This window comes from Phacochoerus africanus, chromosome 8 (assembly GCF_016906955.1).
Source record: "Phacochoerus africanus isolate WHEZ1 chromosome 8, ROS_Pafr_v1, whole genome shotgun sequence".
In the NCBI taxonomy this organism is placed as follows: Eukaryota; Metazoa; Chordata; class Mammalia; order Artiodactyla; family Suidae; genus Phacochoerus; species Phacochoerus africanus.
In genome coordinates this window covers 48,811,158-48,838,951 of record NC_062551.1, presented here as the reverse complement: position 1 = coordinate 48,838,951, position 27,794 = coordinate 48,811,158, and the positions used below count along the sequence as shown (strand labels likewise).

The following is a 27,794-nucleotide window of genomic DNA, read 5'->3' as shown; positions in this document are numbered from 1 at the left end:
TGCAGGGGTCAGAACTCGGTAGCTGAGAAGCTGCACCTAGAGGAAGCTACTGCCACTGTGGGATAATGGGCAGGACTCCCACACTCTTTCAGCCTCAGTTTACTGCAAACACATCTTCCTCCCTGGGCAGTTCTGAGCCCAGAAGTTCTACTCTGCTGGGCCAGTGCGGCTTCAGGAGCTCTCTCTGTCCTGCTTTCTCTACTCCCTGGGCACATGGGGCCTCACCCCTTGGCCATGTCTCCTCTGATGGGCATCTCTTGCTCGCTGGACTCCTGCCGCTCCAACCGCCGCTCCCGCCGCTCGCGCCGCCGCTCCATCTGCTCGTAGCGGCCCAGAGTAAGGCTATGTGCTACCTCGTGATCCGCCGACTCCTGCCGCTCTGGCCGCCGCCTCCGCGCAGCCTCCTCAGATTGATCAGCCGATTCCTGCCGCTCAGGCCGCCGCCTCCTGGGCAACTCCTCTGCGCGATCGGCTGACTCCTGGCGCTCTGGCCGCGGCCGGACCTGCTCCGCGGCTGCGGGGGCCCCAGGGGTCTCCGCCGCGTCCTCCGGTGCGGCTGGCAGGGCGGCGGGCTCCACTCTCCCTGGGACGTCCGGCAGCCGGTCGATGCGCGGCTGGAGGCGCTCGGGCTTGAGCTCCTGGCGCACGTACCCCACCCGGGTCCGCACCTCGGCCGACAGCGTGTCCGAGGCCCGGCGGGCTAGGGGCTCCAAGCCCCTCTCGTAGCCCCCTGGCCGCAGCAGGGGCGCAGCCTTGGCCGCCAGTTCCGCAGGGTCTCCAAAGAACTTGCGCCCCAGCAGGGGTGTGGGCGGCTGCTTGCTCTGTTCCGCCTTGAGTTTCTCGATCTGGGGACAGAGGGGCCAGGCTCAAGTGGGGAGGCGGGGTGGGGGTGGGCCTGGGAAGGTGGCTTTGGGTCCTCTGTTCCCTCACCACCCGGCTTATAAGTTCTCAGCAGTGAAAAAGCAAGGTGGTCCACGCCTGTGCCCATGCTTTTCCAAGAGCTTTAATCCTGCTTTCTCCAGCAAACATCTAGTGCCTTTCTGTCCCCCATTGCCTCCTTCCTTAAGGACCTTAGGCCTTTTTTTTTTTTTTTTTTTTGGGCTGTGCTCAAGTTCCCAGGCCACAGATCACACAGATCAAACCCTCGCCACAGCAGTGACCCAAGCCACGGCAGTGACAACAAAGGATCCTTAATCTGCTAAACTATCAGGGAACTCCCTTAAGACTTTTGTTACAATGGTCTCTTCTCATTCTTCAAATCTCAGATCAGCCTTCCTCAGGCCAGGACAAGTGCTTCTGGGCTCCCCCGGCCACCTGTGCTTCTCCCATCCAAACCCTGGGCTGTCATTGTCTGGTGACAGGTGACAGGTCTGCCCCCACTCCCACACACACACACACACCAGACTGGGAGCCCAGTGAGAGTCTGTGTCAGAGCCTGTGTGCTTTCCTCATAGAGAGAGGGGTGTGGGGCCACGGGAGGGGGGCCGGGGCAGGATCGGGGGTACTGACCGTGGTCAGGCGCCGCAGAGAGCTGAACCTCTCTTCCCAGGCAGCAGCCGCTTTACGGAAGGCCTCGTGTCGCCGGATAAGCTGCTCCACCTCGTCCACGCTGCTGCCCAGCTCCCGGCTCTGCAGGAGCGGCTCCTGGGCTGTCAGCCAGGCATCGGCCACCACCGCCTCCTGGGCAAACTGGTGCACCTCCAGCACTGAAGAGAGACATTTGGGGTAAGGGTGCCAGGGGCACCTGTGGGCCCTTCACAGGGGCAGTGGCTGTTTTCTCTGACTTTCCACACCCCCTCTGGCTTCCCCTAGCCCACCCCTGACCACTCTGGAATGTTCTGCTCTGCAGGAATGAGAGGCTGGGCCTATTTCTGAGGGCACCGGCTTCTCCCCTCAGTGTCTGCCACCAGGGAGTCAATGCTAGGGCAGCCCCCGTGTCCACCCTCCTAGGCTTCCATGCTGGGACCCATGCGATGTGCAAAGCCCAACTGCATCACCTTCTGGGCTTTTCTGAACATACTGATGCATGTCCCTGTGTCCTTGAGCCCCGTGTGTCTGGGCCCCCACTCACTCTGCTGCAGCCACTCCCAGTGGCGGTCCCACTTGTCCGACACCTCCTCCTTCCTGGTTCCCAGCTTGTCCAGCTGTGCCTGGATCTGGGTGTGCGGGTGGGAGAGGCATCAGGGGCGGCTCCCACCCCCATGGGCACAGATGCCAGGTGGGGGCTCCCTGCCCCCCTCGCCCACCTCATCAGCCATGGCACTCTTGTTGAGCAGCAGAGAGCGCCCCAGCTCCTGGCAGGCTGTCAGCTCAGGCACCCGCGCCTCCAGCTCGGTCTTCAGGCCCTGGTGGTAGTTCATGAGCACCTCCACCGACGACACATCCCTGCAGTGGGTGGTGGGCATGGATCTGAGCCATGGGCAGCCTCGCTGGCCAGCCCCGTACACACAGCTCGGGATGAGCCCAAATGAGGCGGGGGCTCCATGCCGTCCCCAGGCACCCGCCTCCCGTGACTAAGTGCTGAGGGGCCAGCCTTCTTCACTGATTCAATGACTCCAGTGTTGCCCAAAGTGCTAAAATGTTCCACTTTTATGATTCTAACCTAGAATTGCGAGATCCAATTTTTCTAATTTTCTAAAGCTCTCCTTCTGAAGGCTCCACTGGCCAAGGAGTCTAACCTTCTAGGTCCGTGCTCTCCTGCACCGTGGCCACCAGACATGTGTGGCTCTTGAGTGCTTGAAAAGCGGCTGCTCTGTTGGACTTTAGATGTGTTTGAGTGTAAAGCAGACACTATATGTTGACAATTTATATGAAAAAGAAGATAGAGAACTCCCTGTCGTGCAGCAGGTTGAGGATCTGGCATTGTCAATGCAGTGGCTCAGGTCACTGCTGTGGCATAGGTTTGATTCCCTGGCCCAGGAACTTCCACATGCCGCAGGTGCAGCCAAAAAAAAAAAATTTTTTTTAAAAAGAGGGTAAAATATCTCAATAATTTTAACACTGATTACATGCTGAAGTAATAGTATTGGGGGTATAATGGGTTAAATAAAATGAGTTGCTAAAATTCATTTTCACTTGCTTTTTCTGACTTTTTCAAATGTGGTCCCAAGAAAATCTTAAATTATATATGTGGCTGTGTGGCTCACATTTGTGGCTTGCGTTGTATTGGACAGCGTGGTTTTAAGCTGTTAATATGCCCAAAACAAATTCCAAATTTCTGAAGGTTCCATCAGTCAACGAGTATAGCTTTATAAGACTTAATATGTCCAAATTTATTTCCAACAGTTCCACATTTTAATGATTCCTACCTAAGACTTAGTATACCCCGGACAATCTCCCTGATTCTCCCCCAATCTCCCAAATTACCTTCTCTAAAATTCCCCTCAGTAAATTCACCCGTCATTGATCTGTGACTCTTCTTCTTTTTTTTTTTTTTGTCTTTTGTCTTTTTTGTTGTTGTTGTTGTTGTTGCTATTTCTTGGGCCGCTCCCGCGGCATATGGAGGTTCCCAGGCTAGGGGCTGAATCGGAGCTGTAGCCACCGGCCTACGCCAGAGCCACAGCAACGTGGGATCCGAGCCGCGTCTGCAACCTACACCAGAGCTCACAGCAACGCCGGATCGTTAACCCACTGAGCAAGGGCAGGGACCGAACCCGCAACCTCATGGTTCCTAGTCGGATTCGTTAACCACTGCGCCACGACGGGAACTCCTGTGACTCTTCTTTTCCCTTCAGACCCTGAAGCTAATCCATCAGTCAAGACTGGACACTTATAACTTTAAAACACACTCTGTGAAATGATATGAGAGAGTTCCCATCATGGTGCAGTGGAAACAAATCTGACTAGGAACCATGAGGTTGCTGGTTCGATCCCTGGCCTCACTCAGTGGATTAAGGATTCCTCGTTGCTGTGGCTGTGGCTGTGGCATAGGCCGGCAGGTGCAACCCCTAGCCTGGGAACCTCCATATGCTGCAGGTGCGGCCCTAAAAAGAAAAAAAAAAAAGATATGAAATCTGAGATTTGTTTTAAGGTAGCTCAGCAAAAGGCAGAGGGGGTGGGGGCTGGAGTGTATAGATGAAGCAAGTTTGGCCAAATGTTGATGGTTATCCAAGCTAGGCATTCCCTGTACACATGTGTGTTCACTAAAGGTTGCTGCTACCTCTGCGTAGAGTTGAAATTTTTCATAATAAAACGATTTTTTTAGGAGTTCCTGCTGTGGTGCAGTGGGCTCGGTGGCATATCTAGAGCACCAGGATGCCTATCTGATGCCAGGCCTGGCACAGTGGATTAAGGATCCGGTGTTGCCACAGGTGGGGTGTAGAGCACAACTGCAGCTTGGATCGGATCTCTGGCCTGGGGAACTCCATAAGCCCTGCGGCAGCCAAAAAAAAAAAAAATAATAATAATAACAATAAGATTTTTAAAATTCCTTGTCATTTCTTCAATCACCACACTGGCCAAGCCAACATCACCACACCTCTGGAGCGGGTCTACCCGCTTCCACCCTGGCTCTCCGGTTTATCTCCCGCCAGAGAAAGCCGATCACCTGAAGTGATCTTTCTCAAACGTGTGTCACATCACATCACCCCCTGCTCTAAACTCTTGTGGAGCTCCCATCTCGCTCTAAGAAAAGGCAAACTCCTCGCCATATGCCACTGCCCTCTCCCCCATTTCCTACCACTCCCCACTCTCCCCTCACTCGCTCCATCTGCCATGGCGATCATCCAGCTCTTCCTCAGACGTGTCTCACTACAGCCCACCTTAGGGCCTCTGCACCTGCTGACCCCCCCAACCTGGAAGACCCTTCCCCCAGAACGTTACCCAGCGCACCATCACTTTGTTCGGGTCCTTTTATCTTGCTTTATATTTCTTTTAATACTATCTGAAATCATATTAGGTGTTTGTTTATTTATTCATCCGCTGCCTGTTTCCTCTCTCAGAATGGAAGCTGCATCTGGGCGGGGGCTTGGCCTTGCTCACCTCCTGGCATACAGTTAACATCGATAAATATTTGCTGAGAAAATGAATGCAGGCCCAAGGCCCCACAGTCACAGAAATGATGCTCCATATCCACCACTCTCCAGGTCCTTGTCGTCCTGGACACACTGCTGGATGACATTTCCCGGCTTGCCTGGCAGGCAGGTCGGGGGCCACTGGGCCAACAGAATGTGCGTGCAGGTTTAGTCCCTAAAACCACCCAGGTGATCATCCTGCTGGAGGCAGAAGGTCCAGCAAATGACTCCCATGGCTGAGGATGGAAGGACCCTGGGTCCCCATCCCTGTGGGTCAGGCTTCTGCTGCACACTCACATCAAACCGCTATGCTAGCCCTCAGTCAGAGCCTATTAGGTTAAGACCCAAATATACACCCCTGTCCCTATGCTGGCTTTAGCCCAAGCCCATCCCATGCTGTGACACCTCCACAGAGGCAGGAAGATGCCCTGTGCTCTGAGCCCCCGTGCCAGGCATGACAAGGGGTCTTAATACGCAAGAAGCATTTAGAACAGTGCCTGGCAGGCAGAGGGGCTTTGCAGATATTGGCTATTGTGTTTTTGTAAGGGGAAGGGGGCTGCTGTTGGGCTCGGGGTCACTGCCCGGAAGCAGGTAGGAAGCTCGAAGTGGGATGAGGGGCACCTGGGCTTGTCAGCTGCCCCAATCTGGCCGGCAATGCCATCCATCCAGGAGAGCAGGTCGCGGGCCTGGCTGTGGAATCGCAGGGCGTCGGCCGTGGAGCTCACGTGCAGGCGGGCGTCCTCGCAGGCTGCCAGCAGCTCCTTCCAGCCCTGCAGCACCTCCTGCTCCCGGCTGGCGATGGCCTCCGCGTGCTCACCGGCATACACCGTCCGCAGCTGGGCGGCCCCCTCCTGGAGCTGCCGAACCTGTGGGGCATGAGAGGTCGAGCACCGGCCCTCCCCCTCCTCGGGGCCAGGCGCACCCTCTCTTTCCAGCCTAACGATGGAAGGAGCCTGCACCCTTGAGATCCCACAATGGGTTTCATTCCCATCCGCTGCCTGATTTTTTATTTGCCCACTTTCTCTCTCTTAGACCCACCACCATATTTCTCTTGTGGCTGCTGCCTGATGTTTCTGTGACTTACCTGCATTCTGACCTTTTACGCCTACCAGCAGGCTTCTTTCAGTCCACTGTCTGATTTCTTTGCCCTGAGAGCTCTATTTCTACAGGCTCTGCCACCTGCCCCCCCCCTTTTTTTTTCCAGGCCCACCTGTCTTTTTTCAGACCGATCTGATTTCTTTCAGGAAACCCTTCTCCACCCTGATGTCGATCAGACATGCTGTCCAGTTTGTTCCACTTAGTTTTTTTCAGACCCACTATCTCCTCCCCAATGGCCTTCAGAATCGCTATTCAACTACTGTCGGGGCTCCTGGCCATTTTCCATCGACCTACTGCTCCGTCTCTAGGGAATCAAACACCTGGTTTCTTTTTGTTGTGGCCACCATATTTGCATTAGATCCACCACTTAATTACCGTCATTTTCACCACCGGATTTCTAATAGGCATCTGCATGACGCATATAAAAGCAATGGTCCAACTTCTATCTCATGTCAATGTGCTCTGCAGCCTGATTTTTGCTTGCTCTGTTGCCTCCATCCCTTGATCACACTATCTGGGCCCTCCCACCTGCCCCTCCTGGCCGCCAGCGCCCCACCTGGGACACGAGGAGCTGCAGGTCATGTTCAAAGGCGCGCAGGGTCCGCTGCATGGAGCTGGCACTGGGTCTCGGCTCAGGTGGGGCTGTTAGGCGGGGCAGCCGCCTCCGCTTCTCCTCGATCTGTCCTTGAAGCTCTTGGGCATCGCTGAAGAACTTATGCAGCTCCCGAGAGGCGGCCAGCAGCTGGGCCCGCGTGCCCATAAGCTCCAGCAGCTCGGCCCAGGCCTCATTCAGCCCGTCCTTCCACTCAGCCATGGTGGCCGCCGCCGTATGGCCGCACTCGATCAGCTCGTCCACCATCTGGTTCACGGCTGCCAGCCGCTCCCGCCCTGCCGTACCGGTCTCGCTGGCAAACTCCGAGAATTTCTCCTGCAGCACCTGCCACCCGGAAGTGGGGGACACAGCATGGGCAAAGGTGCTGCACACACAGCCCCCCTCCCACCCACCATCTTGTGGCAAGTACCAGTAACAAGAACACGACTGATGACAATCAGAACAAAAAATAACATACAAAATAACAGCCGACACTTACTGAGCACTCAGGCTGCAGCAATGAGGTAACTAACAATAACAATAAAAATAAGAAGAGATAAGAGTCATAACTAACACTGCGTTGGGCCCTGTGTGTGCTGAGTCATTCATTTGTCTCACGACAGAGCCTGGAAGTGGTGCTACCATAATCCTCCTATTACGGAGGGGGAAACTGAGGCCCAGAGAACTTTGGGGGCATGCACAGTGGCCACTGGTGTCTTTGCTGATTCCTAATGATGCTCACCGTGACGTGCTCAAAGTCCTGGCCGAGTTCGGGGGAGCCAGCCACCACCTCCTTCTCTGCGATCCAGTGCTCCAGCTCGTCCACCTGGCGGCTGAGCTGGTACAGCCAGTACTGCTGCTCCAGGCCCACGCGGCGTTCCTCGCCCAGCTCCTTGAGCGCCACGTACAGGCGGTCCACCTGCGACTGCCGCCGGCTGATCTGCTCGCTGGTGGGGGATGGGGAGGGGCAGGGATGGACCCCCCTGAGACCTCCAGGACAGAGCTCTACCCCCCTGTCCCCCCTCCCCTCAGGGCAGGGCTGTGTTGCCTCTGAACCTTCAGGCAGGGTTGACCCTCAGACTCTCACAGAGGATGCGGCCTGCCCAGTACTTGCATCTAAGCGCTCAGGGAAAACCCTGCTTCCTTAAGCTTGATAAGCTCATCACCCTCTCATCCCCCCTGCCACCTCCGACCCTTCCAGAGGGTATTTCGGTCTGTGGTCCCACAATGGCCCCTCCAGCAACCTGGGCGGGGCTCCAGATCCCCTCCTTGGGTCCCCAGCCAACTCAGCTCACCTTCAGTTGGGACCTTCAGGCTGAGGCGGACAGAAGTCTAGACCTGTGCCTCTGTCTCAGATCTCACCCTCCGTCCAAACCTCCTACATGTGGCCCCTACACTTAACCTCAGGGAGGTCACATGACCCGCCACCCAAGAGGTCTCAGGCCAGACCCCATCGCAGTGCTCCAGGCTTTTCTGTCCTAGGCACTGCCCAGACACTAGGTAGGAAGAGGACCCTTCTCTGTCCTGAGCTCTTACTTCTCCCCTCAGTCCTACACATCCCCACTCTCCCGCACACACAAATCCTAGCGCTCAAACATCCCTGCGCCTTTCTCCTCCATTGGGCCTCCAACCCCTGGCCCAAATCCGAAAGCACCAGCACGGGGCAAGGAGGGCCCCTCCCACCCCAATTCCCAATCCTAGCCTTGACCCGGTTTCCAACAACGAAGCTCCAGATACCGATGGACCATTTCCTAAGAACTGCCCCACCCTGCCGGGCCCTGATCCCTCCGCCCGCCCACCTGTCCGGGTGCCCCATCTCCAGCAGCGCCCGGCACTGGCGCGACAGCTGTGCGATGCTTTCCTCGTAGTTCTCCACGCCCTGCTCCAGCTGCAGGTGCTTCTTGAGCAGCTGCAGGGTACTCTGTTCGTCCTGGGGGCACACGGCGCCCGCGATGAGGCGGCAGCGCCGGCCCCGGGCTCCAGCGCCCCCAGGCCCCCCCCCCCCCCCGCACCCCCAGCTCGGGCGCACCTTGCCCTTGTCCTCACTCATCATGAGCAGCTCCTGCTCGCCCAGCCACGCCTCCACCTCGGCCACGTCGAAGTAGTACTGCTCCACCTGGAAGGCGGCGTCCAGCACCTGCTGCCGCCGCTCGGCCGCCTCCCGCAGCCCGGCCCAGGCTCCCTGCAGCTGCTCCCGGCCGCGGCGCACGGCCTCCGCCTCGGGGCTGCGCAGCGACGCCAGGGCGCCCGCCCGCTCCAGCACCTCCTCCAGGCGCGGCCCGTGCGCCTGGATCTCCCGCCGCAGGCCCTAGGGGTGGGAGTGGAGAGAGGCGTTCAGAGGCCGGGCGCCTCCACGACTGGCATTGCCCAGGAGAGAATAACAGACAGCCGCAGATCGCCCACCCCGTGCCGGGTACCACGCAAGCGTTTTGCGGTTCCTCGATCACGCATCCCCCCAGGTTGCAGGTGGGAAAACAGGCACCGAGAGGGGAAGGAAGTTACGTTGCCCGAGAACAGGCAGCGAGTAAGGGGGCGACAGGATTTGAACACCGGAGGCCAGATCCAGAGACTCTGCTCTCCAACACGATGCCTGCTGATGTGAAACACCCCCTAATGGTGGAACATAGGCCTGAGAATCAGGCCACTTAGGGGTGCTTGGGGTACAACTTACATTCAGTGATGTTCACAAATCTTAGAAGCACAGCTCCACATGCTCTTACACATTATACATCTGTGTCCCGAGATCAGGATACAGAATACTCCTATCACTCCAGAAGGTTCTTTCAGCCAGCTCTGTACTTGCTAAGTACTTTAGTTAATGCTTCCTATGCCTCGGTTTCCCCAAGTGGTAAATGCAGATTATAAGAACAGCCAACACTGAGAGCCTGCCAGACACTTTGCTAAGTAAGAGGGCTTTGCATAATGTCAGCACTCATTTAGTCCTGACTCCAACCCCTGGAGCCAGACATGATTCTCCATTTACAGACGGGAAACTGAAGCACAGAGAGGCTGAGGAACTTGCCATTGGCACGTGGCTAGGGGTGGTCCCCTAATATCTACATCGTGGAGTTGCTGTACCATGAAGCACTTAAAACTGTGCCTGGCTTGGGTCACAGCTGCGACATGGGTTCAATCCCTGACCCCGGAACTTTCCTCATGGGAGGGTGTGACCAAAAAAAAAAAGCTGCACCACCAAGTATGCAGTAGGTGCTCAATAAATATTAGCTATTATTCATTTCACAGCCCCTGTGTATCTAGCACTCGCACACACACAGCATTAAGCATTAAGCGCACTTCATGGGCTTCTCCATCGTGAGAAGGATGGGCCCATTTTGTTTGTTCCCGACATTGTCAACAGCCAAGAGTATTTTCATCAAGACAGAAAACAAGACGTTCCCGCTGTGGCACACTGAGTTAAAGATCCAAGTTGCCGGAAGTTTCCGTGTGGCTCAGCGGTAATGAGCCCGACTAGGATCCAGGAGGATGCGGGTTCAATCCCTGGCCTCGCTCAATGGGTTAAGGATCCGGCCTTGCTGTGGCTGTGGCGTAGGCCGGCAGCTGTATCTCCGAATCCACCCCTGGCCTGAACTTCCATATGCCACAGGTGCGGCCGTAAAAAAGCAAAAACAAATAAATAAATAAAAATAAAATAAAATTTTAAAAAATTAAGGGGAAGCCTAAAAAGAAGAAGGAAAAAAAAGGATCCAGGTTGCCAAAGCTGGAGCTCAGACTGAGTCCCTGGCCCGGGAACTTCCATACGCCACGGGTGTGGCCATAAAAAAATGTTTTTTGTATACCCACCTCCTCCCCATCCTTCAGCACCCTATTCTCCCAGCTTATATTTATTTTGGAAATGACAATACCCACCAGATAGGGTTACCATGGAGATTAAATCAGCTAACTGACATAACCCCCAAGACAGTACTTGGCATATAACAAGTCTTTAATCAACATATTATTATTATTCCTCTTATATATGCCTTAACCCACTGAGGGAGGCCAGGGATCAAACTCATATCCTCACACATACTAGTCAGGTTTGTTTCTGCTGAGCCATGATGGGAAAGCCCTCTTATGTTGGGCTTTGGTGAAAGTTGCTCTGACCAAAGGGTTCCTTTGCTAAGTGATTGGAGACGCGCTGCTCTAGACCAAGTCTCTACTTATACAGATGTGGAAATTAAGGCCCAGAGCAGTCAATAGAGATCCAGAGATTTGAGAGGCTCAGAAGCCCCCACTGTGCTCAGCATAGGAGTCAGCACTCTGTGTCCTCTCTCCCTATAGGTATTTGGAGTTCTTGTTTGTTTGCTGTCTTTTTTTTTTTTTTTTTAAGGTTACACCTGTAGCATATGGAAGTTCCTGGGTCAGGGGTCAAATCGCCTCCTCAGTCACAGCAACACCAGGGGCCACATCTGTGACCTACACTGCAGCTTGTGGCAATGCCGGATCCTTAACCCATTGAGTGAGGCCAGGGATCGAACCTGCATCCTCAGGGATACTAGTTGGGTTCTTAACCCACTGAGTCACAACAGGAGCTCCTGTCTGTTGTCTTCTTTATTGTGGCCCAATAGATGTCCTCACCTCTAGTCACAGGACCCTGATTTTCTTTGGGGGAACCCCCTTGCCTCCATCTCAGCTCAGATAATTCAGTTAAGGCTGACCCCGGCTGCAAGTTCCAGGGGTGGCCCTTAGCCCAGAGCAGGCCATTCAGAGCCATCTACATCCCTGGTCACCAGTACTAGCTCAAGGTAGACATGTGACTCAAATTGTGCCTAACAGTTATTCCTGGGACAACTTCAGAAATTCTTGAGAGAGAAAAATTCCCCTCAGCTTTAGTGGTGGGATGTAAACTTGAATCTGTTGGAGATCTTTTACCAGTAGGAGAAGAGAGTTGGCCTGAGAACAAAGCTAACAGGAAAAAAAAAAAAAAAAAAAAAAGGAAATGAGAGATTCATGACATCTTGGAAGCAGCTGGATGCATCTGTACCTGTTGTCCACAGTCTTCTCAATTATCAGAACCAGTAAATCCCCTTTTTTGGCTTTAATCACCTTGAGCTATTTTCTATCATTCATATCCAAATGTGTCCTAACCCACGCCCTTGTCCTGGCTCTGCTCACCTGGTTCTTTTTGATGTACTGCTGGACGGCCTGCAAACCATTGCCTCGCTCTGTCTGCAGGGCCAGCGGCAGCCGCTCCTGGACCCACGCCTGGAGAGGAATCAGGGAGCAGGTCAAGAGGAGGACACAGGGAGCAGGGCAAGGACCCCGACGTCCCAACTAAACTGTAAGCATCCAAGCCTCCACAGCACCCAAGGCCCTTCCTCACCTAAAAGCCTGCTCGCATCTTCAGCTTCCTCTGAAACGTCTCCATGCTCTGTCCTGCCCTATGCCCTTGCAACAGGCTCCTGCTCACTCCTGACTTTTGCACAGGCAGGTCCTGCTTCCTGGATTTCCTTCTCACTCCCTCAGCAGGCCCCCTCATACTCTTCCTTTGTGTCTCAGCTCAGACAATTCCTTTTCCAGGAAACTCTCCCTGACTTTGGAACTTGGCTGGTTGCCTGCTCTGGGCTCCCACGGCCGCCTGGCTTCCCCATCAGAGTCCTAACCACCCCGGGTTATCCTGATTTAGGACAAGTCTGTTTTCCTCTTTGGACTCTGAGTTCCCATGCGCAGGAAGAGGCAGGATCTGCCCGGTGACTCTCGTGATCCTAGCGTCAGGTTTGGGCTGGGCCCAGAATGAGCAAATTGGAGAGTGAATGAATGTGTGAGCAGATCCGGAAGTGAGTGGCTAAGGAAATGAATGGGTGAAGGACAAGTGAGTAAGTGAATAACAAATCAGTGAGTGAAGGAAGGAATAAAGGATGAGTAGATAAATAAATCAACGACCATGGCTAAATCAACGATTTAAAGTGTTAATGACATGAGAACGAACGAATGAATGAATGAGTAAATTAAAAAGTTAAGGGTTGAATGACTGGCTCTATCATTGTGTCAGTGGGTAGGTCTTCCAGCTGTCGCCACCCTTGAACCCGCAAGGTCCCCACGGCCCGCCCCCTCCCAGTCTCCGCCCCCTCTGCCCGCCCCATCCTCGCACACCCCCGGCTCTTACCCTGGCCCCGCCCCGGATCCCCGCGCGGATCCTCACCAGCTCATCGTCGAGGTCGTGCGCCACCTGGTGCAGCTCCTTGGAGGCGAGCAGCAGGCGGCGGCGCTCCTGCAGCGGCTCGAGCAGACGCACCAGGCGCTCGCCCACCGCGTTCTGCCGCTCGCCCACCAGCTCCTTGCTCGCCGGCTCCAGAGGCAGCGCCGCGGTCTGCGCCTGCAACTCTCCCACCTCGCGGTACCACTCCTCCACCTGCGACTCCATCGACTGTGGGGACAGCGCGGGGTCAGCCGCCCCGCCACACACACACCCGGAACCCGCTGTGGTATTCCAATTCCAGTACCTTTCTGGTGACAGCCAAACCCCTGGCCGCGGCCAGCTATTCCACTCTCGCCTTGCTCAATTGTTCCAGAAGCATTGCCCTCCTCGCTGATTCTGCAACCCACTAAGCTAGCTCCTGCCTCAGGGCCTCTGCTGTTGCTGTTCCCTCTGCTCAGCATGCTCTTCCCTGTCTATCAGATTTCAGCTCAAATATTATCTTTTCAAAGAGGCTTACCTGACCCCCTGGACTAAAGCGTCCATTAGTTCATTAGTTCTCGGGAAACCCTTTCAAGGTTGCTAGTATCCCTGTTTTACAGAGGAGGAAACTGAGGCCCAGAAAAGTTAGGTAATTTGTCCAGATTCAGCCTTTCCAAATATCAAAAATAAACACAAAGCTATAGAGATTTAAATGGCTGAAGTGCCACAGGGATAGACAGAAAGTGCAAACGCAGACGCAAATACACAGGAGGATTGCTACAGTTTATAGATGCCGTTTCCAATCTCCAAGGAAAGGATGGATTATTCAGTAAATGGTCAGAGGCCAAGTGGCTGACCAATTTAGCTGGATCCCTTCCTCGCTCTTTATGCTGAAACCAATTCCAGATGGATTAAAGACTTAGGTGGAATAAGTAAACCCATGAGGCATACCAAGAAAACCTGGGCAAACGCTTTGATAATCTTGGGATGGAGAAAATCTTTCCAAGCGTACAAACCATAAAGGGAAAGATTTATAAATCTGGCCACATAAAATACTTTTGCATCAACCAAAATTTCTAGATTTAAAGGCAAATGGCAAATTTGAAGGATATTTATTTAATACGTGTTAGAGCAAGGAGCTAGTTTCTTCAACAGTAAAAGAATTCCCCTTTATCCTGCTCCTTTTGTCTCCACGGCTGGCACTTCACCACCATAGAATAACTCTGTCTTTACTTGTGAGTTTTTTTTGTTTGTTTGTTTTTGTTTTTTTTTTGCTTTTTAGGGCCACGGTGCAACATATGGAAGTTCCCAGGCTAGGGTCAAATCGGAGCTGTAGCTGCTGGCCTCCGTCTGCGACCTACACCACAGCTCATGGCAACACTGGATCCTTAACCCACTGAGCAAGACCTGGGATGGAACCCGCATCCTCATGGATACTAGTCAGATTTGATTCCACTGTGCCACAATGGGAACGCCTGTGAGTTTTTAAAATTGGTCTCCCGCTTTTAGAATGTGAGTTTCTGAGTTCCTAGAACAGTGCCTGGCATGTAATAGGCCTTCAATTGAGATTGTTCAATGCACAAATGAATGATATCAGCAAAGAGAGCTTGCCCCAAAGAGAAATGGGCGTCGGATGTGAGCAGGCAACACAAAGAAGAAAAAAAATAAGCACATGAAAAGATGTCCAGTCTCACTAAGCAGCAGGATAATACAGATTAAAACCAGGAATCCTTTTCTATTTATCAGATTGGCAAAAATCTTAAGACAGATACTATCTAGTGCTGGCAAAGATATAAGGAGGTGGGCACACACAGCCACTGTCAGTGGTATAAATTAGTAGAGCCTTTTTGGAAGACAGTTTGGCAGGTCCTATCAAAATGCAAAATGTGTCAAAATGCTTTGACCCAGCACTTTCCCTTCTAGGCCATGTATTCAAAGAAGTGCTGGCACATAGGAACAGAGATGTTTGTCCAAGGGTGTTCATTGTAGCAGAGATGTTTGGAAAAAAACTCAGTGCCATTCAAGAGTAAAATGGTTAGGAGTTCCCTCTGTGGCACAATAGGACGGGTGGCATCTCTGGAGTCCTGGGAGGCAGGTTTGATCCTTGGCCCAGCACAGTGGGTTCAGGATCTGGCATTGCCGCAGCTTCGGCATAGGTTGAGACAGTGGCTCAGATCTGATCCCTGGCCCAGAAATCCATATGCCGTGGGGCAGCCAAAAAACAAAACAAACAAACAAAAAAAGACTGAAATGGGGCATTCCCCTTGTGGCTCAGCAGAAACAAATCCGACTAGTATCTATGAGGATGAGGGTTTGATCCCCGGCCTCCCTCAGTGGATTAAGAATCTGGTGTTGCTGTGTTCTGTGCTGTAGGGTGCCGATGTGGCTCGGATCCCACGTTGCCATTGGTTGTGGTGTAGGCCGGCAGCTACAGCTCAGATTCGACCCTGAGCCTGGGAACATCCATATGCTGCAGATGTAGCCCTTAAAAAGACAAAAAAAAAAAGAGAGAGAGAGAGAATGAAATGGTTAAACAAATCCACATTACCACATCAGTATGGAATAATACACACGACTTACTGTTCAGAGGGAAAAAAAAAATTTAGAACAAACTTATGAATAGATATTTGTAGTGGGCCTCAGATGCATAACATTTCCATTGAAATACACAAGAAATTAAAAACAGATGCTACCTATTGAAGGGAGGAGAACTTAGTGAATGGGGACAGGGATGAAGGAGAGAATGCACATAGGAGTGTTTAATATAGCTTTTCATTTTGAACCATAATATTTATTCAAGAATTTAAACTAAACATGGGAAACGAAGTAAAACCATTAATAATCCATATAGGTACATCTGTTAACTCATAGGAAGAGGTCTATAAGGATGCAGACCAAATAATAATTGAGGTTCCCTTTGGAGTGTGGGATCAGGAGGCATATTGAAGGAAGACTTCTAGGTTAGTAGCATCTTTTACCAAAAGAATATATTTATATATTACTTTGTGATTCTAAACAGATGGGGGAAATATAGAAACGAAAACAAAATAACAATAATGAAATTAAGTGGTAACAGATTACAGCAAAAGACTGCAACCCAGAGCTCAAAATTTAAGAACCAAGTCAAGACTTTCCTTGCAAGGTTCTGTAGTGCAGAGTTGTTGGTTTTGCTGCCTATCCAGTATCAGTCCCTTCCTTCTCAGAAACTGAAAGGTGGTCAGCTCCTAAGCTGCTGCTGCTGCTGCTGCTTTTTTTTTTTTTTTTTTTTTTTTTTCCTGTCTTATTAGAGCTTCACCTGAGGCATATGGAGGTTTCCAGGCTAGGGGGTCAAATTGGAGCCGTAGCTGCTGGCCTACACCACAGCTCACGGGAATGCTGGATCCCTAACTCACTGAACAAGGCCAGGGATCAAACCCATGTTCTCATGGATAATGGTAGGGTTTGTTAACCACTGAGCCAGGACTGGAACTCCCTCCTGAGCTTCTTAATAGAATAAGATAAAAACAACAATAATAAAACCTAGAGGGCCAAAGGTGGCCGCATGATCCAAACCTGGCCAATCAGAACACTGAAATCATTCTAGCTACAGGGATTGGGTGAGAGATAGTCATGTTACCTAAACTGGACCAGTGAAAACTCTTCCAGCTTCCTAAAGGGCTGATGAAAGGCAGTGGCCCAAGGATGGCCACGTGACTCAGGCCTGGCCAATGAAAACACCGAATAACCCTGGCCACAAAGACTGGGTAATAGATGGCATGTGACCTAAGATCAGGCAGTGAAAACTCTTCCTACTTTTGTTGGAAAAGCATGAGCTCAAAAGAGGTGGTCTCCTCATTGTGTTCCTAAAAGCTGTCAGAACATTGGCCTAGGATACTGGGGACAGTTTTGTCACCAAAATGGAACAGCCTTCCTGATGATGAGGCCAACACGTCAGAGTGCAGATACAAAGAAAGATTCCTAAGAACAGAATTTGAGGACCTGATCCAGCCATGCCCCAAGCTCACAGCCCCTAGATCTTTTATCTAGGAGAGCAACAGCATCCCCTTTAGTTCATCCTCTGAACTGCAGCCCAAAGAGTCCCAGCTGCAGTTCAGACCTTAATCAAACCTTATCACAAGTCAAAACCATGGATGATGGAAATTTGTTTTTTTGTTTGTTTTGTCTTTTTGCCTTTTCTAGGACTGCTCCCGTGGCATATGGAGGTTCCCAGGCTAGGGGTTTAATCGGAGCAGCAGCCACTGGCCTATGCCAGAGCCACAACAATGCGGGATCCGAGCCGCGTCTGCAACCTACACCACAGCTCACGGCAACGCCGGATCGTTAACCCACTGAGCAAGGGCAGGGACCGAACCCGCAACCTCATGGTTCCTAGTCGGACTCGTTAACCACTGCGCCACGATGGGAACTCCATGATGATGGAAAATTTTTAAAGGGCACAATTATAAGTGGCAGAAATCAGAGAAAAGTGAAATAGTCCTCCGCCAAATTTTTCCCTAAGAAAATTCTTGCAGATATATAGAAAAGTAAAAATGCATTAGCGGTCAGGAAACTCCAATACAGTCTGAAATGCTGCCGTTCTAAGTTCCAGTTCCCCTGAAATAAAGACCTCTTCACCACTGCTCCAGCAAGTGCCCATGTGACCTGAGAGGGCATAACTCTAGGGGCTGCCACTCGCCTGCTTCTACACAAATGCCACGTATTTTAAATACCTATTTACAATGTGTATCTTTTCTTTTTCTTTTTGTCTTTTGTCTTTTTAGGGCTGTACCTCTGGCATATGGAGGTTCCCCAGGCCAGAGATTCAATCTGAGCTGCACCTGCTTGCCTACACCACAGCCACAGCAACGCCAGATCCAAGCTGCGTCTTCGACCTACACTACAGCTCACGGCAACACCGGATCCTTAACCAACTGAGCGAGGTCAGGGATCGAACCCACAACCTCATGGTTCCTAGTCAGATGCGTTTCTGCTGCGCCATGATGGGAACTCCTTATAATCTGTATCCTTTCTTGAAATCATGGGCAAAGGATACAGAATTACAATGGTCATTAAACACACAATAACATGTTTAGTTTCCTTCAATGTTTAGGAAAATGCAAATTAAATTAACTACAAAACAGCGTCTTTCATGGCTCAGATTAGCAGAGATGAAAACACTAACACTTTCTTTCTTTTTTTTTTGTCTTTTTAGGGCCAAAGCTACAGCATGTGGAAGTTCCTAGGCTAGGGGTCGAATTGGGGCTGCAGCTGCCGGCCTACACCACAGCCACAGCCACAGCCACAGCCACTCAGGACTGGAGCCGAATCTGCGACCACAGCTCACAGCAACACTGGATCCCCGACCAACTGAGAGAGGTCAGGGATCGAACCCACATCTTTATGGATACTAGTTGGATTCGTTTCTGCTGTGCCACAACGGGAACTCTGGGATTCCTAATCTACTGCACCACAACAGGAACTCCTCAAATATACTTAAATTTTTAAAAAAGGGTACATTTTATGGTACAGAATTCTATTTCATTTTTTAAAAAGTCATTAAAGGTAAAAAACCAAAAGAAACAAAAAACAGAGGTAGCTACTTCCCAAAAACCTTCAGGTGCTTTATCACATGATGACAGGCAAGCCCTGACCCCCACATCAACCTGACTCATACTCGGACCCACCTGCTGCCTTCCCATATTCCAGTTGGGGAAACTGAGGCTCAGAGAGGAACAATGCCTGGTCCAGAAGAAAAACTGCACAATCCAGAATCTGAACCCAGGACCATGTGACCACAAAACCCTAGTGGCCCTCAGTCACTCTGCTTTTCCCTAATCGGGGACAATCAGACTCAGAAAGATGGGGTTATGTGCCATCAGTCACATGGGAGTACAAAGGGGATTCAAACTCTGGACAGTGTAGCTCCGGACTCTGGACTCTTCCCCTGGCCATGCTGAGCTAGACGAAAGAATGCGGGACCAAGGATGAAAAGGAGCGAAGAGAGTGTTTCCTTGGCCAGAAAAAGAGCCTTGCTGAGGGCGGGGGAGGCAAGGAGTCCCCAGGGACCCAGCCCAGCAGCTGCAAAGCCTCCAGTGCATTTTCCCCTGGCTGGTCCCCCTCAGATGGCAGGAGGCCAGCTCTCCCCAAGCCTCCCCAAGCAAGAGCCGGTGGCTGAGCCAGAACAGCTGGTCAGGCCCCCGGAGACTGGAAAAGCTGGGGCCTGGGACTCCACTATCTGGCCACTCAGCCAGGAAGGACAATTGGCGGAGGCCCTGCAGGAGGACTCGGTCATGTGGCCTAGACCTGGGAGGTGGGGTTCTAGGAAGGCCGCTGTAGCAGCTGGGATGGGGGACAAGGGGAAGGACATGAGGAGGACACAGGGAAAAAGAGAGATCAAGGGAGAGGGGAAGAGGAGTTCCCTGGTGGCTCAGAGGGTTAGGGACCTGGCATTGTCACTGCTGTGCTGTGGGTTTGACCCCTGGCCCTGGAACCTCCCCATGCCATGGGTGTGGTCATAAAGAAAAGGTGGGGGGGGGGAGAAAAGATGGAGAATTGGAATAAAAAGAGATGAGAGAAGAGAGTAAGACAGAGATAAAGAGGCATGGGGAGTTCCCATCGTGGCTCAGCAGAAACGAATCCAACTAGTATCCATGAGGATGTAGGTTTGATCCCTGGCCTCACCCGGTGGGTTAAGGATCCGGCGTTGCTGTGAGCTCTGGTGTAGGTTGCAGACACAGCTTGGATCCCACGTTGCCATGGCTGTGGCGTAGAGCAGCAGCTACAGTTCTGTAGCTGGGAAATTTCATATGCTTTAGGTGTGGCCCTAAAAAGACAAAAAAAAAAACCAAAAACAAAACAGAGGCACTGAGACAGGTACAGAGAGAGACAGAGAGATGGGAGAGAGAAAATTAAGAGAAACAGACACAGAGGAACTGGAGGAGCAGGAGTGGGAGACAGGCCCCGATGAAGCAGAGGGGGACGGATCACTCACATCCCTCGCCTCAGACCCTGAGCCAGCACCTCCCCCAGCTGAGCCTGGCCCTGGCAGCCTGAGGGGTGGGGCAGCCAGCAAGTGTGCCCAGCTGGATGACGCCCTCCCTCCTGCGCACACCCAGGCCTGGGCTCTCAGGAGGGCCCAGGGGCAGCAGGGAGGCCCGTCTCCCCAGTGGTAGCTTCTGAGGCTCAGCTGGGCTACATCTGGGGGCCTTGGCCCATTGAGTCACTCCCCGCCTCGGGCTCCCTCTGCTGGGGAAATAGCCCAGGAGTCCTGAGCTGGGGCCTGCCCATTGCTGTGTGACCCCGGGGCCAGTCTCCTGTCTGCCCTGGGGCTGTCTCTCCTTTAAACAAAGGGGACCCCACTTCATGGTCTCCAGGGCCTGGTGGGGCTGAACCCCCGTGTGCAGGGAACAGAGTACAGAGAGGGACTCTGCACTGGTTTAGGGCAGGAGGCCCCAAACCCTCCCTTTGAAACCTAAATGGCCGAAAAGGGAGATAAGGACACTCGAGGTCATGCATGCTCCCCAAAATGCGAAAGCAAAGACTACAGGAAGAAGAAGAAAAAAAGACCACCGTGAGATACACTTCCCATCCATCAGACAGGGAAAACATCTAAAAAGTCTGACAGGAGTGCCCATCGTGGCTCAGTAGTTAATGAATCCAACTAGGAACCATGAGGTTTCGGGTTTGATCCCCGGCCTTGCTCAGTGGGTTAAGGATCTAGTGTTGCCGTGAGCTGTGGTGCAGGTTGCAGATGCGGCTCGGATCCCTGGTTGCTGTGGCTCTGGTGTAGGCCGGTGGCTACAGCTCTGATTAGACCCCTAGCCTGGGAACCTCCATATGCCGCGAGAGCGGCCCAAGAAAATGGCAAAAAAAAAAAACAAAAAAAAAGTCTGACAATACCAAGAGTTGACGAGTAGGGGTCAGGAGCTATCATTTGCTGCTGGGCGGACAGCATTAAATGACCTGAGAACTGGGGCAAGTCCGTCAGCGTCAGGTGAACTGCCGCCAGCTCCAACTTTTGGCACCACATTAATGTTTCACAGAGCATCCCCCCCAGCACAGCTTTTTATTTTTACTTTTTGTCTTTTTAGGGCTGCACCTGCAGCATATGGAGGTTCCCAGGCCAGGGGTCAAATCAGAGCCGCAGCTGCCAGCCTACACCATAGCCACAGCCACGCCCGATCTGGGCCGTGTCTGTGACCTACACCACAGCTCACTGCAACACCAAATCCTTAACCCACTGAGTGAGGCCAGGGATCGAACCCACATCCTCATGCATACTGGTCTGATTTGTTACTGTGGTACATTTTTTTAAAAATCTTTTTGCCATTTCTAGGGCCACACCCGCAACATATGGAGGTTCCCAGGCCAGGGGTCTAATCGGAGTTGTAGCCACCGGCCTTCACCAGAGCCACAGCAACGTGGGATCCGAGCTGCATCTGCAACCTACACCACAGCTCACGGCAACACAGGATCCCACTGAGCAAGGCCAGGGATCAAACTTGAAACCTCATGGTTCCTAGTCGGATTCGTTAACCACTGAGCCACGACGGGAACTATGGCAGTACATTTTTTTAAAAAGCTATATGCATGGGGGAAAAATGCCGAAACGAAACGAAAATATAATCAAAAACAAATGAAACAACTATTTCAACACAAATGACATAATCTACGGCAGGGAGAGAAATAACCCAGCTTTTGACCACAGTGTAGTGATGATGTTCTCTTCAGTTGAAGACAATTAAAATTTTAAAACTTGTAAACAAGCATTGTCTCTCAGATTTACTGGGTCAGCAATTCTGAAACCACGCATCATGCCTTGTAATCATCACAGTGTGCGTACAAAGTCCCTACTGGGATTGGGCCCATTTTACTGAAGAAGAAATGCACAAAAATGAGAAATAATTTCATGTCACCCATTTGGTAAGTCAGCCAGGCTCCAGCATCCACAGCCTTGACCTTGGTGTCTGCCACCTCCCACAGTCCTGCTGTCACCGAGGAGCTTAGCATTAGGGTCCTTCCCGTCGCACAAAGGTGGCAGCAGAGGCTCAGAGTAGAGGCAAAGCCACGTGCCCCACATCACATACCTGGCAAAGTGGCAGAGCTCTGATTCAAACCCATACCCACTGCCCTAGGCTTTGGGGAAGAGTAAGTGATCATCGTAAAACGACTGACAATCCCAGTAATAGTTACTGCTGGGCTGGAGGTCTTCGCTGGCCGCTCCTGACCCACAATCTAAGCCTCTCCTCCCGTTCTGTGCCCTGGGGGGCTGACCTGTTTGGATGGCCGTTGGCTCCCCTGCCTTCTGGCTTCCAGGTGGGCTGGGGTCAGGACTGGCTCCGCAGTTTGCAGGGCCCAGTGCAAAATGAAAAGGCAGGTCCCTTGATTTGAATGTTAAGGATTTCCAAAGGGGACAGCGGAGCATAAAAACGTATGCCGGAGGGCCCGCTGCAGCTCCGCAGAGATGAACCCAACTAGTACCCATGAAGATGTGGGTTCTATCCCTGGCCCCCCGGCCCCAGTTGGTTAAGGATCCAGAGTTGCCATGGGCTATAGCTCTGATGTGACCCCCTAGCCTGGAAACTTCCATATGCCACGGGTGTGGTCCTAAAAAAACAAAACAAAAAACCCCCCAAAACCGAGTGTGGGGCCTTGTGGGACTGCACCCATGAGGTCAGCCCTGTGGACTGAGGGGGGCAGACAGGAGAGGGGAGACGGAACCCAGGGTAACACTTCCTGTCTCTTCCCTGAAGCAGCAACAAGGGCCAGATGCCATTCCTTTTGTTTGTTTGTTTGTTTTCATGGAGTTCCTGGGTCAGGGATTAGATCCAAGCTGCAGTTGTGATCTAAGCTGCAGCTGCAGCAATGCCAGGGATAGAATCTAACATCCTAGCACTCCCAAGATGCCATCGGTCCCATTGTAGCACAGCAGGAACTCCCCAGCTGCCACCCCTTTATTTATTTATTTATTTTAATCCAAGTATAGTTGGAGTTCCCATCCTGGTGAAGTGGAAACGAATCTGACTAGGAGTCATGAGGTTGTGGGTTCGATCCCTGGCCTTGCTCAGTGGGTTAAGGATCCGGTGTTGCCGTGAGCTGTGGTGTAGGTCACAGACACGGCTTGGATCTGGCGTCACTGTGTCTGTGGTGAAGGCCGGAGGCTACAGCTCCGATTCGACCCCTAGCCTGGGAACCCCATATGCCTCAGGTGCGGCCCTAAAAAGCAAAACAAAATAAATAAATAAATAAATAAATAAATAAATAAATAAAGTTGATTTACAATGTTTCATCAAGTTCTGTTGTACAACAAAGTGACCCAATCACACACATTTCCTTCTGCTGTAGGATCCCATGGCCCTGCCGGCTGCCATTCTTGACTAAGGCTCCCCACACCTGCCTGGCAACCCCCTGCCTCCCAAGGAAGTAAAGCTTCCCTGCTGTTGGTCCCAAGGCTTTTCCATTTTCTGCTCACACCTTTGACAAGGCTCTTGGATAAGCCTTCTGAAAATCGTCCTCAGTGGAGCGTGCCTTCTTTTTCCTGTTGGGACCCTAACAGTCACAGATCCCCATATGCTGGGAACTCACCATGTCCCAGGGCCCAGCTTCACCCAGCCCTTGGAGGCCTGCACCGGTGTGGTCCTCTTGAGCTGGGAATATGGAGGCTCAGAGAACGTCTACACGTGTGCCCTGGCTGGGATTCAAACCCAGATCTGTTGGCCTCCCCTGCCCAAGCTTCCAACGCTTTGGCCCCTGGCTGCTTCTACTACATGCTCCCTGCTCTGTCTGACCATCCAGGCCACTGCTCGTCTCTGCTGATATTCTGGGAAATCGCTGAGAGCAGACCTGGGGTCGTGTCATCCCGTGTGACCACCACCTGCCCAGCCAGCAAGGTCCAGATCTCAGGCAGTGATTGATTTTTCAGAGGCCAGTGAGACGGTCACCTTCCCCACTATGGTCTGTGAGTATCAGGGGAGGAGGGTGGCTAGGGATTAACATTGTCCTGAATGCCCACTTGGTGGCTGTGTGACTTTGGGCGAGCCACACACCCTTTCTGTGCTGTGGTTTTCTCACGTGTACATTGAGGATAGCCATAGCACCTCCTGAATAGGGCTGCTGGGGAGGAGGGACGCATTTTCAGTGGCCGGCACAGAACATATGTCAGTGGTTACCAAAGTGCATTCCAAGGACACATCGGGATTCCCAAGATCTTTTCAGGGGATTTGCAATGTTACAACTATTAAAACAAACAAACAAAACCCAGCTAAGGTGTTGTTTGCCTTCATCGAGCTCATTCTCTCCCAGGTGCATAGCAGGGTTTTGCAAAGACCATATGACACATGCTATGGTCTAAAAGACTGAATGCAGAAGCAGAAGTGAGAATCCAGCGCTCTTTTAAGCCAGACGTGAAAGGGAGCTGCAAGACTGACAACAGTACCAATCTTCTGCCTACATTTTTTGCTGCTTTGGAAAACACAGTTGTCCTTCACGACAGAATGCTTTGGAGTTAACCTGTGGTTGGTTTATTACTGTTGTTTTAAAACAAATCAATAATTTAAATATATTAATCTTTTTTTTTAATGGCCACACCCTTGACATATGGAAGTTCTCAGGCCAAGGGTTGAATCTGAGTCACAGCTGCAACAACACGATCCTTTAACCCACTGTGCTGAGCCAGGGATTGAACTCAAGCCTCCACAGCGACCCCAGCCACTGCAGTCAGATTCTTTTTTTTTTTTTGCTTTTTAGGGCTGCACTTGTAGCATATGGAAGTTCCCAGGCTAGGGGTAGAATTGGGGCTGTAGTCTCTGGCCTACGCAGCCACGGCATCAAGGGATTCGGGCTGCATTTTCGACTCACATCACAGATCACATCAATGCCAGATCCCCGACCCAGTGATCGAGGCCAGGAATCGAACTCACATCCTCATGGATACGAGCAGGGTTCGTTAACCACTGAGACACAAAGGGAACTGCCTGTAGTCAGATTCCATTGCGCCACAGCAGAACTTCTGTTTTAATTTTTATTTATTTTCTTAAATTAAAAAAATTTTTTCTTTTAATAGCCTCACCTGCACCATATGGAGGTTCCCAGGCTAGGGGTCGAATCAGAGCTGCAGCTGCCAGGCTTTGCCACAGTCACAGCAACATGGGATCTGAGCCACATCCATGACCTACAACGTAGCATGTGGCAATGCTGGATCCTTCACCCACTGAGCAAGGCCGGCGATAAAACCCACATCCTCATGGACACGAGTCAGGTTCTTAACCCACTGAGCCACAGTGGGAGCTCCAGTTAATTTTTAATCTGGTAAATAATGGTGGATGTAATCCACACAGACAAGCTCTTTGGGGACCTCAGTGATTTCTAAGAGGCAAAGAGATCCTGGAGACCAAGGCAGCTGGGAACCGCTGGGCTACAGAAAGCAATCCTGCCCCTGGCAGCCTATCCAGATCGGTTTCTCTCTTTGCTCCTCTGTCCATCACCCCCACCAGAACGTAAGCCCCGAGGGGGCCGTGATTTTCAGTCAGGTTTGCTTACTGCTGTATTCCAGAGAAGCTCCTGGCATATGGACATGGGTGCTCAGTAAAGCTCTGCTGCATAGGTAAATGAATAAATACTAATTAGTGTCATTTATTATCAGTCGACTCTTTTTTTTTTTTTCTGCCAGACTCTGTGTCAAGCTTTTTTTTTTTTTTGTCGTTTTAGGGCTGCACCTGTGGCATATGGAGGTTTCCAGACTAGGGGTCGAATTGGAGCTACAGCTGCCAGCCTACACCACAGCCACAGCCATGCCGGATCCCAACTGCTTCTGTGACCTACCCCACAGCTCATAGCAACACCAGATCCTTAACCCACTGACTGAGGCCAGGGATCAAACTCACATCCTCATGGATACTCGTGGGGTTCGTTATCACTGAGCCACAGTGGCAGCTCCTGTGTCAAGTACTTTTTAGGCAGAAGGTGTATCCGAAGGAGTGGCAAAGAGTCGTGAGAGCTGGATCTGAATCCGGGCTCTGCCACTTGCTACCCTGAACCAGTAAGTTCACCTCCAAGAGCCTCAGGTGCTGTTCCTGGATCATAGAGGCAGGAGCCGTCACACCCTGGGAGGAGAGACGCAACACCTGTGTTCCCACCTCCAGTCAGTGCATCACATGGATGGATACTGAGCATCCACCGGCTGCCGGGCTAGGAGCAAAGATAAGGCAGACTCTGCGTCTGTTCTCTGAGAGCCGCTGTTTCCTAAGGGAGATGCTGGCTAGCTGTATGTCCTTGGGCCAGGTACTGTTCTGTGCCTCAGTTTCCCCATTGGTCTCGGGGGGATAGTAATAGTACTGATCTCTCAGGATTGCTGGGAGGAGTCAGTGAGAGCTCAGCGTAGAGGCTGCTAGAGGAAGTGCTCCCTGAATGTCATTACCACTCTGTGCAAAGCCATTCTCCTACCTCTGAGCCGTGGTTTCTCTATCCAGCAAACAGGTGTCAGGGGCTGTGAAACCCTCAGTGTGCTGGTTCTCGACCTACTGTTCTTGGCTCTAAATCCTTCCTCCTCCTTTGCGCCCTAAGCCCTAAGGGTGGTGGCTGCTTCCAACAGTGACTACTCAGTTTTTCCTTTCTGCTTCCAGCCCTTCTAACACACTTGAAATAAACCCCTATCTTAAAATCCCCTCTGTCTGAAATACCTCCAGGGGGATCTGGCCCTGATTTGGGCCCCCCTGTGGCTAGAAAGCCCCCACCTACGTCAGCCAGGCCATACCTGCAGCTTCTTGAGTTGGCTGTTGACGGTGGCCAGGTCCCCTCCGGGGTCCACGTCTTGTAGCTGGCTTTCCATGTGAAGGAGCTTTTTATCCAGCTCGGCGAAGCTCTGAACCAGCTGGTCGGCCTTGCTGGCTTCAAAGAGCTGCCTGGCCTTGGCCTGGGTGGTGCTCTCCAGCTCTGCCCAGCACTGCCGGATCTCTCCCAGCTTCTTTCGCACCGAGGCTGCCAGCTCCGGTTTCTCCTGCATCAGTTGCTGGCCCTCCTGCCCCAGATGATGGGAGGCAGGAAATGAAGGGGAGGGAGTGGATGGTGGGGCAACAGAACACAGGGAGAGAGGTGGAGAGAGACAGAGGCAAGGAGTTGGAAACAACCAGAGAGACAGAGACATGAGGAGGGGAGGCAGAGAAGGGAGCAACCATGGGAAGAGACAGAAGGAGAGACAGACAGAGGTATGGGGAGGGAGACAGAGAGACACACAGGCGTGGGATAGAGACAAGGAGAGACAGACAGCCAGAGAGGGATGGACACAGAGACACGCACAAAATCAGAAACATGGGAAGAGGACCATAATAAAGAGAAGGGGAGAGAGAGACAGAGATAGAGAGACAAAGGCAGAGAGAGCAAACCTTCATTAAACTCAAAGTCAAGGAGAGGGGCTCGGAGTTCCCATGGCTCAGCAGTTAAGGAATCCGGACTAGGAACCACGAGGTTGCAGGTTCGATCCCTGCCCTCGCTCAGTGGGTTAAGGATCCAGCGTTGCCATGAGCTGTGGTGTAGGTCAAAGATGCAGCTCGGATCCCAAATTGCTGTGGCTCTGGCGTAGGCCGGCGGCTACAGCTCTGATTAGACCCTTAGCCCGGGAACCTCCATATGCCACGGGAGCGGCCCGAGAAAAGGCAAAAAGACAAAAAAAAAAAAAAAAGGAGAGGGGCTTTACCACGTACCACCATTTATGGGGTATCAGTAGCCATTTAAGGGTTTAAGGCCCACTTGGGAGTCTCCATTTGCATCAGAAGAGTGGGGGGGTGGGGTGGGGGGGAATCCATGGCTGCAGGTCTAGGGGGCAGTTTTGGGGGTTGATGCTTAAAGCAAAAATCTGCCTGCGTCCCTCCAAAACTGAAGTCAAGCTCCAATGTGTGTTGGCCTAGAGCTGCATATATCATATTGCACATTAAAAATAATAACACCATAGCAACTATAGCTCCGAGTGCTTGGCCTTGTGTTAAACATTTTATGTACACGA

General features: G+C 52.0%; 1 protein-coding gene across 3 annotated transcripts in view; it reads right to left on the bottom strand.

Moving 5' to 3' along the window:
• Positions 1-27,794, bottom strand: part of SPTBN4 (spectrin beta, non-erythrocytic 4) — an 81,241-nt gene that overhangs the window by 5,984 nt on the left and 47,463 nt on the right. For 2 of the 3 annotated variants that reach the window (XR_007136469.1, XM_047791836.1), the window contains exons 20-31: positions 26,550-26,813; positions 12,845-13,069; positions 11,818-11,907; positions 8,732-9,010; positions 8,502-8,632; positions 7,445-7,649; positions 6,667-7,047; positions 5,634-5,878; positions 2,247-2,385; positions 2,072-2,156; positions 1,510-1,706; positions 226-845 (exon numbers count right to left, since the gene is read on the bottom strand). Coding sequence is in view for 2 of the 3 variants with exons in the window: in XM_047791836.1 (XP_047647792.1) it covers positions 226-845; positions 1,510-1,706; positions 2,072-2,156; positions 2,247-2,385; positions 5,634-5,878; positions 6,667-7,047; positions 7,445-7,649; positions 8,502-8,632; positions 8,732-9,010; positions 11,818-11,907; positions 12,845-13,069; positions 26,550-26,813 (2,861 nt within the window). In the remaining variant the exon portion in view is untranslated. Of the gene's footprint in view, positions 1-225; positions 846-1,509; positions 1,707-2,071; positions 2,157-2,246; positions 2,386-4,437; positions 5,879-6,666; positions 7,048-7,444; positions 7,650-8,501; positions 8,633-8,731; positions 9,011-11,817; positions 11,908-12,844; positions 13,070-26,549; positions 26,814-27,794 lie in introns of those variants that run through there. The other variant, XM_047791837.1, reaches the window with a different exon arrangement.